General features: G+C 46.3%; 2 protein-coding genes across 6 annotated transcripts in view; one reads left to right on the top strand and one right to left on the bottom strand.

Moving 5' to 3' along the window:
• The first annotated feature begins 3,396 nt into the window (after positions 1 to 3,396).
• Positions 3,397 to 6,317, top strand: SFT2D3 (SFT2 domain containing 3). Its single transcript, XM_013049538.2, has one exon. The coding sequence runs from the start codon at positions 3,500 to 3,502 to the stop codon at positions 4,154 to 4,156; it is 657 nt and encodes a 218-aa protein (XP_012904992.1). The 5' UTR covers positions 3,397 to 3,499; the 3' UTR covers positions 4,157 to 6,317.
• Positions 6,318 to 7,755: 1,438 nt separating this feature from the next.
• WDR33 (WD repeat domain 33) overlaps positions 7,756 to 19,076 on the bottom strand; it is a 120,959-nt gene continuing 109,638 nt past the window's right edge. For 3 of the 5 annotated variants that reach the window (XM_045074353.1, XM_045074354.1, XM_045074355.1), the window contains 5 exons: positions 16,816 to 17,254; positions 12,221 to 12,384; positions 12,028 to 12,120; positions 10,699 to 10,914; positions 7,756 to 8,387 (listed from right to left, as the gene is read on the bottom strand). In XM_045074353.1, coding sequence (XP_044930288.1) covers positions 8,158 to 8,387; positions 10,699 to 10,914; positions 12,028 to 12,120; positions 12,221 to 12,384; positions 16,816 to 17,254 — 1,142 coding nt within the window. In that variant the 3' untranslated portion in view covers positions 7,756 to 8,157. Of the gene's footprint in view, positions 8,388 to 10,698; positions 10,915 to 12,027; positions 12,121 to 12,220; positions 12,385 to 16,815; positions 17,255 to 18,919; positions 19,029 to 19,076 lie in introns of those variants that run through there. The other 2 variants (XM_045074356.1, XM_045074357.1) reach the window with 2 other exon arrangements.

Here is a 19,076-nt window from a genome sequence, read left to right as displayed (position 1 = left end):
GCCAAGGAGCAGGATGTGAAGAAATAAGACTTGAGAAGATAAGCATCTAGACAGTATTACTTTTAATAAATGAAAACGGAAACTCAAGGCCTTAGAAGTGTCACAGTTGGTGCACAAGGGACCACTGTGCTATATGGACTGTGAAGGGGTGACCCCGAAACAGGGGGAACTCAGGAGGGAAGAGAAGGGCAGATGTGTGCAGGTGGGGGAGGAGGTCAGCCCAAGGGAAGGGCCTACATTAGCAAAGCCACAGAAGAGCAGAGTCACCCTGTTGCTAGGGCCCAGTGGCCCCAAAGAGAGCTCCACAGGGCAGGGTGAGAGCTGCTGGGGCCTAGAGGGGCAGGCCTAAAATGCCAGATAAGGAATTTGAAATTTAATTTTTAGGGGTGCTTAGATGGCCCAGTTGGCTGGGCATCCAACTCTTGATTTCAGCTCTGGTCATGATCTCAGGGTTATGGGATCAAGTTCCATGTCAAGCAAGACCTTGCTGAGCAGGGATGGCCAAAACAGAGAAGGAAGGGAGATGCCACCTTGAAAACACCTAGAAGGAGCCATGGATTAACACTTGCAACTGCCTGGTTCTGGAGGAAAAGGCACTTGCATGGCTCAGACAGGAGCCTGACTCTTGATTTTGGCTCAGGTCATGATCTCGGGGTCATGAGATCAAGCCCCTCAATGGGCTCCATGCTGGGCTCTCCATCTCCCAAGTCTCCACAAAAAATAATAAAATAAAATAAAACAAAGCAAAAGGCTTACTCTATCCCCTTCCCCCTCTGGGTGGTTGGAGCTGGGATCCACCTGATATTGTACTGAGATCCACTACAGTGGGAAGGGAAGAGCAGCCATTGAGGGACCCCTCCCCCACACCCCGAGGGTTGCCTGGGTAGCTCAATAATTTCAGCAGTTAAGCATCAGATTGTTGGTTTTGGCTTGGGTCATGGTCTCACGGACAGGAAATCAAGGCCTGTGTCATCAGGCTCCACCACTCAGTGCAGAGTCTGCTTGGGATTCTCTCCCTCTCCCATACCCTCCCCCTCTACCCCTTCCCCTGCTCTCTCTCTCACAAACATACATACATACATAAAATCTTTTAAAAAAGAGAGACCGCCCACCTACTGGATGTGTGACAGGCACTGACCAACACTGGACAATAGGTCCCTTCCCAGTACTTCTGGGTCTGATACCTCCAAGAGGTTGACGTCAGTCCCTGTCTGGCCTCTGACCATGTGAAGCTAGGTTATCTGCCACCACAGAAAACACAGATTAGGGCTTCAGAACAAGGATTTGGTTTAAAAACAAAGTAACAATTTCTAGGGATCTCTTGTGTTTGTCAGAGTCTCTTGCTGCTTCCTATCTCAATCCACAACAATCTACTGCAAATTGGTGCTCAGAATGATGGTGTGGGATTTGTATTTTTGATTCTCTTCAGATGCATTACACTACCAAGGGTAATTACACATTTGTTTGTCAGCATCAAGGGTAGAGTGTGAGAGGACGTGCTGTTTTAGGATGGTCAGAGGACATTCTGAAGAGGGACATTCAAACTGAGACCTGAACAAAGGGTGTAAGCTGAAAAGTATTGGAGGATGGGGTGTGGGGACGAATGCTCTAGGGTGAGAACAAGGAAAAAGGGCACTGAGGTGGAATGATTTTGACATACCCAGAAACAACTCAGACCACCGTATCTGGGCCAGAATGAGGGAGGGGAGAGTCATGGGAGAGGTGGTAGAAGGGTGTGGCGGGTGGGAGGGGTTATGGGGCAACAAAAGGATATGGTTCCTGTGAAAGCAGGGAAGCATCAGAGGAAGTGAGGGCGTCCCCAGCTGTTGTATGAACAGCTAGGAGGCCTGGACCAAAAGGGGTACTGAGACAGAGTCCTGGGACAGGGGGGCATTAGCCAGCTGGCCAGACCAGAGGAAGGGTCAGTCATGGAGGAGATGCGGTGGCCCAGGCACCACATGGACTACCCAAGTAGAGCTGCAGGGTGCGAGAGGGTGTGTGACTTCCTGAAACAAGAAGGAAGAGCGGGGTAGCAGTTACAGGTTTTGGGGGATTTGGAGGAGAAATTGGGAATCAGAAGTTTCATTTTATATGTCATCTTCAAGATGTCTATTGGATATCCAGTGGAGAAGTGAGGGAGGGATCTGCCCAAGGTCCTGCATAAGATGGCTTGCAACAACACAGGGCATGTACGAAAGAGCAGGGAGGCCTAGGCACCCCATGTAGGGCAAACCCAGGAGAGCTGGGGCCCCGCTGCTTGTACCATGTGCTGTTCTGGAAGCAATGCTCTCAGGAGGGAGGGCACAACTGTGTCATGTCCTGCTGGAAGTTAAGGAGGCTAGGGACTGAAATTTTACTGTACTTGGCCACAGAAATATTTGGTGGCCTGGTTGCGAACCATTTTGCGGGCACAAGGGGATGAAGGGGATTCAAGGAAGAATAGGGTTAAGTGGAGACATGGGGTTTCAGATTCTTTAAGTGAATTCTGCTGTAGTAGCTAGAGGGGAGCAGGTATCTAGAGATGGTTTTTTTAAAAAATATTTTATTTATTTATTTGACAGAGAGAGATCACAAGTAGGCAGAGAGACAGGCAGAGAGAGTGGAAGGGAAGCAGGCTCCCTGCTGTCCAGTAGTAGAAACTACCCAGGCCCAAACAAGTGACACAGAAGCCCTGGAGGAGACCTCAAAAAGGCTCTAAGTAAGAGCAGGATCCCTGGGAGCCACATCAGGACACATCAGGAAATGATTGGAGATCCGGCCAGCTTATCAGTGATCTGCCCAAGTCACTGGACCCAGAGATGTCAGGAGCACAAAAAGGTGAACCAAAAATGTAAAAAATGGGCACCTACAAGTCTTGTACATGGGGCTTGAAGGAGTCAAGAATATTGCCAGGCCTCTGCTGAAAGGGGGAACAGAAGATAAGCTGGTTGTGGAGAGGGGGGTTAAATCCTTCATCAACTTCGGTAGCCTTTCCAAAGAAACCACGTTTAAGTCCTGCAGATTTGAACTTTTTAAAAGATTAAATTTATTGAGAGGAACTGCAGATTAGCATACAGTTTTAAGAATAGGGAGAGAGTCTCCCAAAGGCGACATCTTGCAAAATTACAGGGCTGTATAACAAGCAGGATACTGATACCCATAAGCTCAAGATACAGAACTATCCCATCACCACCACAAGGGTCCCTCATGTAACCTTTTATAACCACACGCACCCCGTCCTCCAACTAACTTATAATGCCGACATAATTAATTCAGTCCGTAACAGCGCCCAACAGGAATAACGCCAGGCGCCAAGATGGTCAATGCAGGGGGACTGTAAACCCGTAAACCCGACTGTCGGTAACCGCGCCGCCCCAAGTCTGCAAGAAAGCAACCCCGCCTCTTCCGCAAGGGCCGCAGGTCCCACCCCTCCCGCCGAGGGCGTAGCCGCTTCCGCCAGCAACCGAGGAAAACCGGAAGTGGGCACCAGCCCTCGCGTCCCACGGCCGCTCCGGCCAACATGGCGGACCTCCACCGCCAGCTGCAGGAGTACCTGGCGCAGGGTAAAGCCGGCGGGCTGACGGCCGCCGAGCCGCTGCTCGCTGCGGAAAAGACTGAGGAGCCCCCGGCAGGGGGCGGGCCGGCGGGGGCGTGGCTGGGCCGCGCGGGCCTGCGCTGGACGTGGGCGCGGGGCCCAGCGGAGCCAACGGTGGCGACAGGCCCAGCGTGCTTGCCGAGTGTGACGCGCGCACAGCGGCTGGCGGCCAGCGGCGTGTGCCTGCTGCTGGCCGCGCTCTGCTTCGGCCTGGCCGCGCTCTACGCGCCCGTGCTGCTGCTGCGCGCCCGCAAGTTCGCGCTGCTCTGGTCTCTGGGCTCGGCGCTGGCGCTCGTGGGCGGCATGCTGCTGCGGGGCGGCGCGGCGTGCGGGCGCCTGTTGCGCGGCGAGGAGACGCCGTCGCGGCCCGCGCTGCTCTACGTGGCCGCGCTGGGAGCCACGCTGTACGCGGCGCTCGGGCTGCGCAGCACGATGCTCACGGCGCTGGGCGCCTGCCTGCAGGTGGGCGCGCTGCTGACCGTGCTGTTCGGGCTCCTGCCCTGGGGCGCGGGCACCGCGCTGCGAATAGCGCTCGGACGCCTGGCTCCCGGCGCCAGCCTCGCCAAGGCGCTGCCGGTGTGAGAACCCCAGGGCCCGCGCCCCCGGAGATGGCGCGGAGCCCTGCCCCGGTACCTGCCGTCGGGGGAGAGCGCGAAGCCTGCCCCGGGATGTGCCGTCGGGAGACCACCGGGAGCCCGCCCGGGGTGCATCGCGGACCGAGCCCAGCACTGCACCCTCCAGTTTCCCGATCGCGTTGGGTATAGGCTGCTCGGTTATTGTGCCAGCGAACCTGTCAGCGTCTTGGAGTGGCCGTCCTAAAACTGAGACTCGAGCCGTTTCGGAACCTCTTCGGTTTCAGCGTTTTCCCGTCTTTCTCGGTAGCATGTGCTATAAAACGAGATGTTGTCGTTGACTTGGGATATGCTGTGAAAAATTTATGGTAAATTGCTTTTGCGTTCACCGTAGTTTTAGATTGAGCGCAGTAAAAAAAGAATGGCTCCTCAGTTTTAATTAGCTGCCCTTGTGGCTTTCCTCAGACTTCTTTTACCTTGTCGATTAAAAAAATCCAGTGGTAGATTGTAGTTGGTTAGCTACAATACGCTTTTGTTTTCTTTGGCTTAGAAATTTTTTCCTGATTCATTGAGTGGATTTTTAAGCGTATCAAATTAAACACTAAATTTATCCACCGGCTTTTATTCAAGTACTTTAGTTAAGATGGCTTACGTTGGTTTTTTCATTTTTTAGTGAAATTGTAAATATGGTGCCTTACAAAATTAAAGATTGGCTCTGTATTAGACCATAAAAGCAATGGACCTAAAAGGAAAATGTCTTCCCCAAGAAGTAGGACATTTCAGTTCTATGAGAGATGTCCCTGGGCAGAACTTGGGCTGAGGACTCCTGCTGGACGAGAGAATTCTACATCCAAAGTTAAATATTTGACGGAAACCATGGATTTCTATAAAGCCTAATTATCATTCCTAGTTTTATTACCTGCTTTTTAAGGTATAATTTACATTTTGTAGGCTAATTCCAATGCACCGTAAGATGCTTTTCCTTTTAGGTTCCTTTTAAATTCAGCATTGACTCTTGTCTCTGACTTTATTGTATATGCTAATGTATTGCCAGAAAGTTCGGACTGGATATTCTGATGAGTCCAAAAAACTACATGTTTTGTTAGTATCTATATATTATTAACTAGGAAGTGGAGTACTTAGAATTTTTAAATTGTGTCAGTGGTTCTCAGTTCACATCAGAATTACTTGAAGAGCAAAACCTCAGATCAGCTCATTCAGAATCTTTGGGGTGGGTGGTAGGGTGGGGGCAGACCCAGGCATCAGTATTTTTTTAGAGCTCTCCAGATGATTCCATGTTGAGCTAAAGTTGAGAACCACTTTTTTCTGTGCATTGGATTGCACGATTTGAAAATAATTATTTTCTGGGGCTGGAGTTGACTGTTGCCTAAACAGGTGTGTCAGGCAGCAATGGAGCATTGCCTCTTTGTTCAGACTCAGTTATTTATATTCCTGGATCCTGATCAGTGTCCTAAGCCCTGCCCCAACTTCATGAGGCCCCCAACCCAGTATTCTCTAATTACTGCCCTATCCTGTTATCAGTAAACAGGGTTACTTATCTACCTCAAGAGGAAAACCAAGAGGGTATTTGTAGTAAAAGCAAATGTACCGTTTTCAGGGAGTAGACTGACTTTTGTGACTGGAAAAACTTGGGCCATTGACTGCTCCTTCTGTCCCTCAGTTAAATATCTGTTCTAGTTCTCCATTTCTCTAGAATTTGCACATTGGAAGATTTTACAGTGTTCAGTACATTTTTATGTTGATGCTGTTATATTTTTTAAATTGTTTTCCAAACATTGTCTCAAGAATTCGAACACTGAAAATCTAGCATTTGTAAAATTCAAAGCACAATACCTTGTATGTATTTTGGTAATGATGTTTTAAAATATTCTAAATATTTAATAAATTACAGTGTAGAGATTTCAGGTTTTTCCTAAAGGAATTGTTTCTCAAAATGTGATCTGGTTATCTGCTTGCTAAGGTACTGTTTTTAAAGTTGAAGCCTAAAATGTTAACATGATAAATTTCTTAACACATCAGTCTCAGAAAAAGGAGCCTAATGTCCATATGGGTTCAGTCTCTGGATCCCATTTTACCTTAATCAGAATTTGATTACAACTTTTTAAGCTGTGCCAGTGGAGGGCAAATAAAGAATATTCCACAAATTTGAAGCCTTCTTGAGCCTCCTAATCATGCGTTTATACTGACATGCCGATAAATGTTTTTAATTTCAAAACAAAGTGAAAATGATTCACTTGGGGGTAACTGGGTGGCTCAATGGGTTAAGCCTCTGCCTTCAGCTCAGGTCATGAGCTAAGGGTCCTGGGATCGAGCCCCCGCAGTGGGCTTTCTGCTCAGCGGGGAGCCTCCTTCCCCCTCCCCCTCTGCCTGCCTCTCTGCCTACTTGTGATCTCTGTCAAATAAATAAATAAAATATTTTAAAAAAATGAATCACTTGTAGTCTCTAGGTTTTAACACCCTAAAAAGCTGTGTGTGGTTGACATTTTCTCACTGCAGAAATAACTCAGCTTTTACCATGCTTTGCATTAATAGAGAACTAATGAAGAGGTTTTTATATGCTGTCCACCTATGCCAGCATCCCTTGTCTTAAGCAACTGTGAGACTTCCACCACATTTGCCAAGTAAACCTGTCTCCAGTGCTAAAGATGTTAGGGTGGCCACAGAAATATCCTTAGAATAATAAAAGCTTTCTTAACAAAATAAAGAGTCAGTAGAGAAAATACAGGATTATCAAACTGAATTTTGGCTTCCAATCCAAACTGGGCCAAATGTTACATTTATTTAAAACTAACGAAATTTGGGACGCCTGGGTAGCTCAGTTGGTTGGACGACTGCCTTCGGCTCAGGTCATGATCCCAGAGTCCGGGGATCAAGTCACGCATCGGGCTCCCAGCTCCATGGGGAGTCTGCTTCTCCCTCTGACCTTCTCCCCATTCATGCTCTCTCTCACTCTCTCTCTCAAATAAATAAATAAAATCTTTAAAAAAAAATAAAAATAAAATTAAAAAACTAACGAAATTTGTTGTGGATGAGAACTTCCTGGCTTTAAGCTAGAACTATCCTCGTCCTTAAATGCTGGTGTAAGAGAAGGTGTTGCAGAATTGTTTTAGGAGATCCTTGGTTCATTCCTTCTCAACTTAATTTGTGACATGATGTAATCAATCAGAAGGGTGCATGCAATTAATTTCTGGTTTACCTCTCATCAGAAACAAGGGAATTCAAGTCTAAGGTGTGATTACCAGGAGGAGATGCACCCAAGGGAGAACACCCACTTGGACAGCCAGATTTTTTTTCTTCAGAGTATAATTTCCCACTTGCCATAGCAGGTGGCAACTAAAGCTTTGAATCTACTTCAAACTGTTAATAGTTTCAAAGTATTTCACTCTGTTACAAAAATAAGTATAACCGAATGGGTAGATGAGAATTTAAGACCAAGTACAGGGATGAAATTAGCTTAGATGGCTCAGAGGTACCCACCAATTGTGCACATAAAAAGAAGCAATAATTGTACCCCCCCTCAGCTGATTGGATGCAATGGAAACAAAGGGTTTCCTTAAGGCAAGCAAGCCACAACTAGTTCTCTGTTAATTCTTGCGTAAATCACATTCTGTATTCATACAAAAACAACTTAATGTTTTTTCTCTGACAAACTGTACATATAGAAACAAATTTCCAATTGGACATGAACTTAAATTTGTGGAGGTGCTCCATGTCTCATGACACTTAAAAAAAAAAAAAAAGATTCCAGCTTTTATCTTCACAAAACAATGGGAGTTAGGGCAGTGAGGGTGGACAGGACAGAACAAAGCCAGCTACTCTGGGTAGCCAGCAGCAGTCTCTTCATCTTGAAGACCTCACTAGGGGCTCCTGGGATGCAGCTGCCCCAGAAAAAGTTCAGGGCTACATGGTGCAGTCTTCCTTTTGTTTGTCTTAGTAAGTCCACAAGAAGTTCTTAAATACTGTCCGGAGAGGCCTCCTGGGAATCAGCTTCTACCTACCCCTTCCACCACCCCTTGAAGTTCCTCGCCTTGGTGGGCCAGAGTTCATGTTACTCCCTCTACCCCAGTTACTGCCACTTCGGCCCCCTCTGGAAGGAGTACCGCTGCCTGGAGGGCCCCCAAAAGGTTCATCTCTGTGGTAGCTGTCATGGTGGTCTCCATCCAAGGAGCTGGAACGCCCGGATTTTGGCACTCTCTGGGAAGGTCCTGGGCCCCCTCGGCCTAAAATGAATCAAAATAATTTCATGTTACTTTCTTTTTGTATCAGAGACTGTTAGTAACTCCCAGCACAAGCTCAATAACACAGTGGAATGTTCTGGGTCTTAACATAGTTCTGAGGATATCAGCAGTATCATTCAGAGCATTAAGAGCTGTGCCTCCACCCTCTCATCAATGACTATCTCATTCCCACCCAGGTGACCAGACATATTCCCAGAGACTGTGTGACAGAAATGATGGGAAACCCAGAAGTGAACTTGGAGCACCTCTGGGAGTCACAGACCACACTGAGCCATGTCTCTACTTGAGCAAGGGCATCTTCAACCTCCTATGCCAGTGGGGGGTGGGGAGGTGGGCAAGGGGGGTGTTACTCTATTGTGGAGGAAGGCTTGAAAAGCACAGACTGGACTTTGGAAGCAACTAAGATAAACTGAGGGCTTTGGAGGGGGGGATGGGTGAGCCTGGTGGCGGGTATTAAGGAGGGCAAGTATTGCATGGAGCACTGGGTGTGGTGTATAAACAATGAATCTTGGAACACTGAAAAAATTAAAAAACACAAACTGCTGGTGTTAATTACAATGGGTCTTACTATCATTATTCCACAACCATGTGGCATTTTTTGTTTTCCTTTCAAATAGTGAAATAAAGTATTTCTTTAAACACAAAAGCATTAAAAAAAAACAAACCAACCACTTAGCTTTTAGAATTATTTCTCCCAGGGACAGTTTTATTTGTTCCACACCCGACACACAAATCTTTTTAAGTATATTAGAATTCTGACTTAAAATTTTCTCATGAGCTAACAGGATTTGGCCGTTATCTCCCATAATATACTACCAGAAGACTGTTGCTGACTTTATTTGTCTTAACCTTCTTCTTAAGATTTTATTTATATATTTATTTGAGAGAGAGAAATAAATAGTGACAGAAATATCAAGAGAGAGCACAAACGGGGAGGAGAGGGAGAAACAGGCTCCCACCAAGCAGGGAGCCTGACATGGGGCTCAATCCCAGGACCCTGGAATCATGACCCAAGCCAAAAGCAGATGCTTAACCAACTGAGCAATCCAGGTGCCCTATTTTTGTCTTAACTTGTTTTTTGTTTTGTTTGTTTTTTAAGATTTTATTTACTTGACACAGAGAGTGATCACGAGGCAGAGAGAGGAGTAAGCCTCGATCCCAGGATCCTGAGATCATGACCTGAGCTGAAGGCAGAGGCTTAACCCACTAAGCCACCCAGGTGCCCTCTGTCTTAACTTTCTGAGTGGAATTTGAATCTAGGTAAAATAAGGTGGTTAGGAAAGCTAGCCAAAGGAAAAATGTTGACTGCTTTTCCTAAAGGTAGCCTAGGCCCACCTGAAGGTACCTGGGCAGAGAAGATGTCACCTAGGAAGTCATTTCCACACGAGCCATTGTGGCCTTGGCTAGGACCTACACAGGTGTCCTGAGTGCCCATACTGACCAACATGTGTGTACTTAGGTGGTGAGATCTACTGATGACATGAGGTAGTTTCTGAGAGTTTTGCTTTGAGAAGAACCAAACCACCACCAAAAATGGAAAGCAAAACTTTGTAATGAAGAGATTATAAACATGAGGCAGGTTAACTAGGCCTGCTTCCTAGCAGCCTCCAAACTAAGATACAGGTCGTGGCCCAGCCTAACCTGAGACCACAGGGTGGCTCCTGCTCCTGGGTGAAAGTTAGTGCTACCTCTAAAAGATCCAAAGTCTCAAGCTGTAGAAATAATCTACTGCCCCCCTAAAAACAACCCTTTCCAGACCATATTCCTCAAAGTCTTTGTGACTCTGGGCATTAGCAGCTCCTCCTGGACCCAGGCTAAAACAAAACATAGCACCTGGAAAGACAAGTTTTTCTGTCACTGAGGACACCCTTGAGGGCTAAGAGCAGCCAGTGGTGAAGAGCATTTCTGCCAATGAGAGCAGGAGTTCTCTCCCGCTCTGGGGCACCTTGACAAAGAGTTGGAAAAACACTTGAATGAACCAGGGAAGGGAATTCTTGGAGGCACGTGGAGGAGGCTGAGCTTGTAGTCACCTGAGTAAAGGGTCTGACTGGCTACGGTGTGAGCCCAAACAAGCTGCATTTGCACCATACTTGGGAACATGCGCCATTGCACAGCCTAAGCCTTACAGGGTAGAAATGGAGAAAGGACCCTGGATATCCTGTCAGTAACAGACGGAACAGGATCATAGGGATGCAGGTGTCCTGGCGATGAGGCCTCGCATGGTCCCCGCAGCTTTCTTGGCAGAACTGTGGCAACCACAGCTCCTGGAACTGTATCACTGACCTCCACTTACCTTTGCCTCCTCGATCCTCAGAAGGACCCCCTGGGGCTTCCATTTCTCTGTGCTCTGAGGTCCCTGGCCCATCATGCCAGGGACGCTTTCGGGGTGGCAAGGATGCCATGTCCATGCCCTGGAGAGAAGAGGAACGTTCTCTGCTAGCTGGGGAATGACCATCGTGAGGGGGATGATCAGGGCGAGGAGCATCACGGAAATGTTCATGACCTGGACCTGAAACAGGAAACACAGGTTCACAAGGCTAAGAATCTACAAACCTATATTGAAGTACAGTGTGACCAAAAGCAGATAGATTGTATTGTTAGGAATAAGTAGCAATGGGGCACCTGGGTGGCTCAGGCACTTGAGCATCTGACTCTTGGTTTTGGCTCAGGTCAAGACCTCAGCACCGTGAGAGTGAGCCTGGCATAGGGCTCTGCACTCAGCTCAGAGTCTGCTTGGGATTCTCTCTCTCCCTCTCCCTCTGCCCCTCCTGCTCATACTCTATCTCTCTCTAGAACAAATAAAAGTGTAAAAAGTAATATTAAATAGATAAATAGAATAGCAACTTGAGAACCAATGTTTATTCATGCAAGAAACATTTGCAAACCCACCAGAGGCCAGGTCAAGTCACATCACGAGTACATGAAAAAGGTCAAGACTTGATTAGAAATCAAAAGACCTCTTAAAATAAGAGGTAAGGTCCAAAATAGTATTCTCATTCTTTTTAGTCTTAGAATGTTTTTACACTCTTAAAAAATATTGAGATTTAGGGGCGCCTGGGTGGCTCAGTGGGTTAAGCCTCTGCCTTCGGCTCGGGTCATGATCTCAGGGTCCTGGGATCGAGCCCCGCATTGGGCTCTCTGCTCAGCGGGAAGCCTGCTTTCCCCCCTCTCTCTGCCTACCTGTGATCTTTCTCTCTCTCTCTGTCAAATAAAATCTTTTTAAAAAAATTATTGAGATTTAATTTATGAGACATATCTAATAATATTTGCCAAATTAGCAATTAAAACTGAGAAAACTTCAATTCTTTTAACTGTACTTTCCAAGAACAAAATAATTTAGTGAAAGGAGAAGTACTGTTTTCTACTTAGGCAAATCCGTCTGATGTCTGGCTCAGAAGAAGAAACCTGGACTCTCCCAGCTGTTTCTGCTTTCAATCTACCACGATAAATTGCTGCTGACTGAAGGATTTGCAGACAGTCCAGCTGAGATGTGGACTCACAGAGGATACAAGTCAGAAAACAGAGGACTTTGGTGAACACCCATCCCCAGGGGTTCTTGGACCACACTCTGGGAACTGCTGGGCTCAAGTCACCAGAAGCCATACCAGTTGTCCTTCCTTACCTGGCTCTCTATTTCCATCCCAGGAATCTGGTTTCCGTCCTCCTTCAAAGCGAGGGAACTCATCAGGAGTGGGGAGTAAACCCTTCCTTCCTCCTACACAACACAACAACATAACACCACACTCACAGACTGTTTCATGTATGTCCCCAACAACCCGTCCTTGCTAGAATCAGTGTCCTCAGGACACGCTCACCTCGTGGGGTACCCCGACCTCGACCTCTGAGATCTCTTCCTCGGGCTGCTTCATCAGAAGGATCAAAATTCTCCTCTGGACCAAAGTCCTCAGGACCAGGAAAACTGTCCCTCCCTCTGGGAGGGGCACGGCCCTCATGTCTTGGGGGTGCTCCTCTTCTAAAGCTGTCAGGGAAAAAAACAGCAAAATACCCACCTAATGGAATACAGCTCTGAGTTCATGTTTCAAAGAAGCATATAGTATAAGAAAATATGATATTCATGTTAAATGGGAGAAAAAATTATGTATTTTTTAAGTACACATATTATAATCCCAACATTACAGGCAAAAACAAGCAGGAAGGTAAATGTAGGGTTGTGTTCATTTTCTCCTAAAGCTTTTATGAATAATAATAGCAGTCAATAAGTTTTAAGTGCTAATAATCATGCCAAGTGCTTCACATATATCATTTTATTTTATCCTCACCACCACCACATCATTAACTCCATTCTACCCATGAGTACACTGAGGCACAGAGAGGTGAAGTCATTTATTTAAGGACACACAATAAGTCTTGGGATTTGAACTCAGCCAGTCTTGACTCCAGCCCAGGCTTTTTACCACTGCCTCCCAAATATTTTTCATTATCATTTACATTTTTATAATGAACATTTATTAGTTATAATCAGAAAAAGTGGGGTACAGATTCATACCTGCCAACTATACCAAAATCCTTCGGGAGCACCTGCTCTCCCATCTGCCCAGCTCACAGCCTCTACGCAGGGCTGGCCATGAACTTCACCCACAGAACCCCTCCACAGCAGACTGCTGTAACAGGCAGGCACTTGGTATACATGCAGTCCCCCCACTGGCTAGCTGGCAGTCTGGGGCCCTGGCTGGTCGACAGGTTCACTGTCCCTGAGGATTCTAGACTGGAGGCCGAATTGGCCAGGAGTACTGCCAAAACACAGCCATTGAGAGGAAGCACCCAAGCCAGAGGAGGCCACTGGGGAAGCAGAAAAGGGGCCTCCAAGTAGGAAAGGTACATGAGCACAAAGAGAAAGGCCTTGGGGTTGGAGAAAGGATCAGAAGGAGCAAGGGCATGGGGCCAGTCTGCGCGAGTGGCCAGGCCTTCCACTTTGTCTTGAGTCTCCATTTAGTCATCTTTTATTCCAATGATTCACTTTGCAAAATTTCAAACTTATAGCAAAGTTGAAAGAAGAGAACAACAAATATTTATGTGTCCATCTATGTTTGTTTAATCAGTTAAGATATACTGCCACACGTGCCTCTTCTCTCTCATCTATTTAATAAATCCACCTTCTAAACCATTTCAAAATCAGCTGCCAACAACATGAACCTCATCCATAATACCTCAATACATTTCTTCTAAGAACAAGGATTTTCTCCTACATAATACTATTACTACTCGAATAACATGATATTATATAATATAATCCAATTCAAACTTCTCCAGTTTCCTCAAAATGTCCTTTACAGTTGTTTTTAAATACAGATTTCAATCCCAATCATATACTGTTATTAATGGCCATGTCTCTTTGTCTACTTTATCTAGAACCCTTCTATAGTTTATCTTTCATGACCCTAATGTGTTTGAAGGATCCATGCAGCTATTTTATAGAATGTACCACAATTTGAATTTATCTGGTTATTTCCTCATGATTAGACTCAGATTAAACCTTTTTAACAAAACTGCTTATACCTTCTCACAGATGCCAGTCTGTCTCCCTGTTTATGATGTAAAAGTGATGTGGGGACCAAATTTCACTGTAGCAAAGGTATACTTTGTTTCCTTCACAATTAAGTAATCTGCGGGTTATGTTTTGGCACAAGAGACTATACTAGTTCTCCACGATCTTCTACCAGTGGTTTTAGCATCCACTGATAATCCTGGCCTGAATCAATTAGGACACTGACAGCTTATAAAGAAGTGACTTTCTAATTCCATCCCTCCTCCTACATTGATAACTTGGTATTTTATTACAAAAAGAGCTTTCCTGTTCTCACTCCACCATTCCAGCTAACTTCTTAAAACTTTCTTGGTCCTGAGGTACCATGATGACCCACGCTCCTACAAGGACACTGACTGAAATAAAAACTTAAGGTAAAGGTGGAATTGGCTGAAAGATTAATGGAGCAGGAAGAGAACAGCAGGGGGCGCTGTGTTCCTGGGACAGAGTCAGGGAGCATCCCACCCCTGCAAACTGCAACAGGATTCATTTGTCAAGGCATCCATTACATGATCGTCCTAGTTTCGAAAAGAAAAAGAATCTATCGTGCCCTCATTAGAAAGTGGCTTCTAGGGGCGTCTCGGTGGCTCAGCAGGTTAAGCTTCTGCCTTCGGCTTAGGTCATGATCTCACAGTCCTGGGATGGGGCCCCACATCAGGCTCTCTGCTCAGCAGGGCAACTGCTTCCCCCTCTCTCTGTCTGCCTCTCTGCCTATATTATGATCTCTGTCTGCCAAATAAATAAATAAAATCTTAAAAAAAAGAAAAAAAGTGGCTTAGTATTAAGGCCTTAGTATTAAGGACTAAATGTTTGTGTCCCCCACTAAACTTGTATGTTGAAGCCCTAGTCCTCAATGGGATGGTATCTGGAGATGGGCCTTTAAGGGGTAATTTAAGTTTAGAGGAGATCATGGGGCACCTGGGTGCTTCTGTCAGTTAAGAGTCTTCCTTCCTCTCAGGTCATAATCCCAGGGTCCCAAGATCAACCCCCCATCCAGCTCCCTGCAGAGTGGGGAGTCTGCTTCTCCTTCTTCCCACCCCTACCCCATGTGTATGCATGTGCAAGCTCGCGTTCTCTCAAATAAATAAAGTCTTAGGGGGAAAAAACTTAGAAGAGGTTACGAGGGTGGGGGCCTTGTGATGGGATTAGTACCCTGATGAGAAGAGGCATTCTCTCTCCACCAGGCCAAGACTCAGGGAGAAAGCAGCTGGCTGCCCACAAACCAGGAAGAGAAGTCTGACCAAAACCGCACCCTGCTGGACCATGATCCATGACTTCGAGCCTCCAGAACTTCGAGAAAATAGATTCATGTTGTTTCACATTCCCAGCCCATGGTACCTTGTTATGGCAGTCCAAGCTGACTAGATCATCTCCTGATAAACTGACTCTCCTTCCCCATTTAACAAACTCATTTTGTTACTTAGCACCTACACTGTGTCTCCACTACCACTGGGTCCTGGGGACACAGAGGTAAAGAAACAAAGTCCCTGTGCCCTAGGGAAGCCATCATGGTCCTTGCAGATACACATAATAAACACATCGTTTAATGTCAAGCAGTGCTAAGTGCTATGAAGAAATAGGAAGCAGGGTAAAGGAACTGGGCTAACAGGAGGAGGGATCTAACCAGAGTGAGCCAAAAGCATCTGGGAGACTGTGTTCCGGGCAGAGAAAACAGCAAGCACAACAGGAAAAGGAACACATTGGGCATATCTGAAGAGCAACAGAAAGCTGTCAACAGCACAAGAGTCTGGGCTGTGGGTCTGTCACTGACAGAGGAAATATATAAAATTGAGGCACGGTAAAATCTGAAACTGCACAAGATGCAAAGGTTCAAGAAATCAATGAAAGTTCCACTGAGGTCAGAGCCATTGAAAATGAGGCTCTTGCAGACTAATATAAAGACATTTCAAAGAATGAATCCTTGGATACCTCTGAGAGAGGCCCTTGAGAAAACTAGGAGCCCTTAAATCCTTTAAAAACACCCCTCTGGAAGCTGCTTTCTTGAACCCCTTGATTTTACCCCCCTTGGCCATGTTTTCAGCCCTTCTTTTCTAACAAATCCCATGAGGATTGGGATCCAATCCTGAACTCAGTCCCCCACCACTAGCAACGGTCAAGAGAGATGGGATAGGCAACGCCATGGCCATACAGTGGGAGCGCCGCACAGCATGGGCATGTGCACGGCGGTCCACCAGCCCGGCCTGAAGCTGCTTCCACACCTCCAGTTGGCCAAGAGTCAACTGTGTGGAGCCTCATCATCGCCCCTCATCTGCAAACTGCTGACAAGAACACGGGTCTCATAATTCACTGGCACACAGAAATACTCAATCATCACCACCACAGGAGGAGTCTCAGTCTCCTCTGAGATTCACTAATGCTTGTTTCCTCTCATTTCTTCAGGGCCTATTTTACCCATGGTAAGCTAAGTGTTTAACCCTGACCTTGACCTAACTGAACAGCAAGACTAATTTTCAGTTTGACTTGATTGTGTTAAGATCTTTAGGCAATTATACAAAAACTAACTCATAATTCTTTTATTCTCAACCTAGATGTGTCATAGTACATCATTCTAACCAAGAGAATCTGGAGACTTCTAATCAGGTTCCAGAAACTTCATACTATACTGACCCTCACAAAGGACCAAAAAATAAGCAAAAATAAAAAGATATCTAAATTGTAAAGGTAAAAAGACACAAAAATGTTAAAAAGCATAATTACTTGCTTCAAGTCTAAACGCAAAATTTAGATTGGATAGAACCAGTAATCAATATAGTGCCCTCTGCCCAAGCAAAAGAGGAAAGAGACTTTTGTAGAAGAGTTCAACAGCTCCAGGGAAGAACTAGACCCACAAAGCATCTGTCCCACCTTTCTTCTCTGCGCCCTCGAAAACGCGGGTCCTCAGGATCCCGGGGGAATCGTTCATCTCCAGGTCTGCGGCCTTCCCAAGCCCCCGGAGGGCCCCGGGCTGCTCCCCGGCCATCCCCCTCGCTGAATTCCCTGTGATCAGGCGGAAACGGAGGCCCAGGGCCCCCACGCCTCCACTTCTCTTCTTGTGGTAAAGGTCCTCCTCGCCCCTCAAATTCACGTAATCGGTGGCCAAAGCGCTTGTCCGGATGGAAGTCATCTGGTCTGCTGAAGTCATCAGGGAAGTCGGGGTGAGGGCCACGCCTATCAGGGGGACCCCTGCAGTCCTGGCTGCCCCGGAAAGGCCCCCTCTCAGGCCCGTGCTCAGGGCCGCTGCTCTGCTCATGCCGCCTCTCTGACATGGGGCCCATGTGATGGTTTGGAGGGCCGCGTGAGTCACCTAAAGGAAACAAAGCTGATTTTTACCTTGTCTTCCAGGAATCCCACCAGCACAGGTCTGATATTCAGCATCTTACAATTTGAGAATGCATTCTTGTATTTAGAATATTTTCCCTCCTTAGTTCTAGCATACTTGGGAGACAAATCCCTAAGGCACTATCTAATGGAAAAACACAGGTTTTGGGTGCAGATTTCAACTTCATCACCCACTCACTAAGCACCTCCACCTCGGGCAAATTACTAGTCTCAAATGAGATTAGCAACTACTTGCTGCTGTGAGGATTAATTGAGAAAACATGACAGTCTCACAGGCGTAAGAATGAGCATCCCTTCCCTTTCCCCATTGTTCTAGGACTTCATTAGGCCTGTCTGCTCCATAGCCAGGGAGGAGACAACAGAGAAAATTCCTGCTGCTGGCCAGGAAGCCACGCACAGGCAATTCACCTCTGCACCTGCAAAGGGCAGGTGCTGAGGCTATGCTGCCACCATCCCTGATGCTGCTCCTTTAACCCCTAGTTCATTCAACTTGATTCGTTAACTCACACTTTGATTCTTTTTTTTTTTTTTTTAAGACAGGGAATACTTCATTCAAACCCCTCAGGGAAGTGGACAGCTTGGGTCTGTAACAAAAGCACACTTTGATCCTTAACAAAATCCTCCTACTGCACATGGAACCATGGGCCTAATAACTGCTTGGTGACCAAACAGCCCTTGCTTAAAATTTAGTTTCGGGGTTATATTAACATATTTTCCACCCTTTGCATGGATGAATGATATATATCCCTCAACTATAAAAATTATCACTATTCACTGCACACAGTGTTTGGAAACCTGCTAAAAATTTTTTGAGAACATTTTAACATATGTAAAATATTCCAAGTCCTGAATAAAACTAGAAACAGGCCAACTAAAGTTGTGATGGTTAACTTAGCTTAGTTCTGAACCTTGAAGGGGTTTGCTCTCCTGGCTACTGTGCAGCCATTGAAAATATGTACCTATTTCCCATCAACATACAATTCAAGCACTTTTTAAAAGTAGGTAGCAAAGGGACCCTCCTGCTCTAAAAACAACTACATTTTTAAGATGAAATTCCTCCACCTGCCCCGCTCGTGTCTTTCCCTCCTTCTCCCTTGGCAGTAAAGACAAACTTCCTTCCCTCACATTACAGTCAGCCAGGATTCTTCCCCTCCCAATGCCCTTCCTCTTCCCTTTTTGTTCCCTTGTTTTGGCCATTTCAATCCCTCCTCACCATTCAACACATATAAAAAAGTTGGAAATGTCAGTATAAAAAAACACCATTAGAAGGTTTCTCTCTTCTCTCAAGCTCTTCCTATGCCTTCTGCCTCCTAGTCTTTCCTTCATTAAACCAGTCCTCTCCCAGCTGAGGAAAGCACCTTCTAAGTTGCCTCTTTGTTCAGTCAGTTTGCAAATATCCCAGGTCCCTCTCCTTGTGGTAAAGAGAGCTCCTCACTTCTCAGTGGGTTCCTGCAGCTAGTGACTTCTTCTCTGACTTTATGTTGCTTGAACTTGGTGTGATCTCAGACACAGCAGACTTTGACCTGAGGAAGCTGAACACATTCCATTTGGACTTACCTATGAATAATAATCCTCCCATTACCTCTATCTGTTTAAAAGTACCCTGGCTCCTCCAAGGAAAGAAACCCACCACTACAAATTAGAAGGGATGTGGCCACCGGTGATGGGGCGGCGGCGTTGGTTAATCCAGTAGGGGATGGCAGGGCCACTTTCTCGGCTCTCCCTTCTCCCTTTGGTCCCTGGGAGGAGAAAGAGAGGAGGAAGAGAGAGAGAGAGGTAAAGAGAAA

This window comes from Mustela putorius, unplaced genomic scaffold (assembly GCF_011764305.1).
Source record: "Mustela putorius furo isolate JIRA1106 unplaced genomic scaffold, ASM1176430v1.1 tig00537338_pilon_pilon_pilon, whole genome shotgun sequence".
NCBI lineage: Eukaryota > Metazoa > Chordata > Mammalia > Carnivora > Mustelidae > Mustela > Mustela putorius.
The sequence above is the reverse complement of the archived record's forward strand: the minus strand, read 5'-3'. Positions and strand labels throughout refer to the sequence as shown.

Excerpts from the sequence above, each read along its gene's own strand:
- SFT2D3 (XM_013049538.2), top strand. The coding sequence starts at position 3,500 with ATGGCGGACCTCCACCGCCAGCTGCAGGAGTACCTGGCGCAGGGTAAA.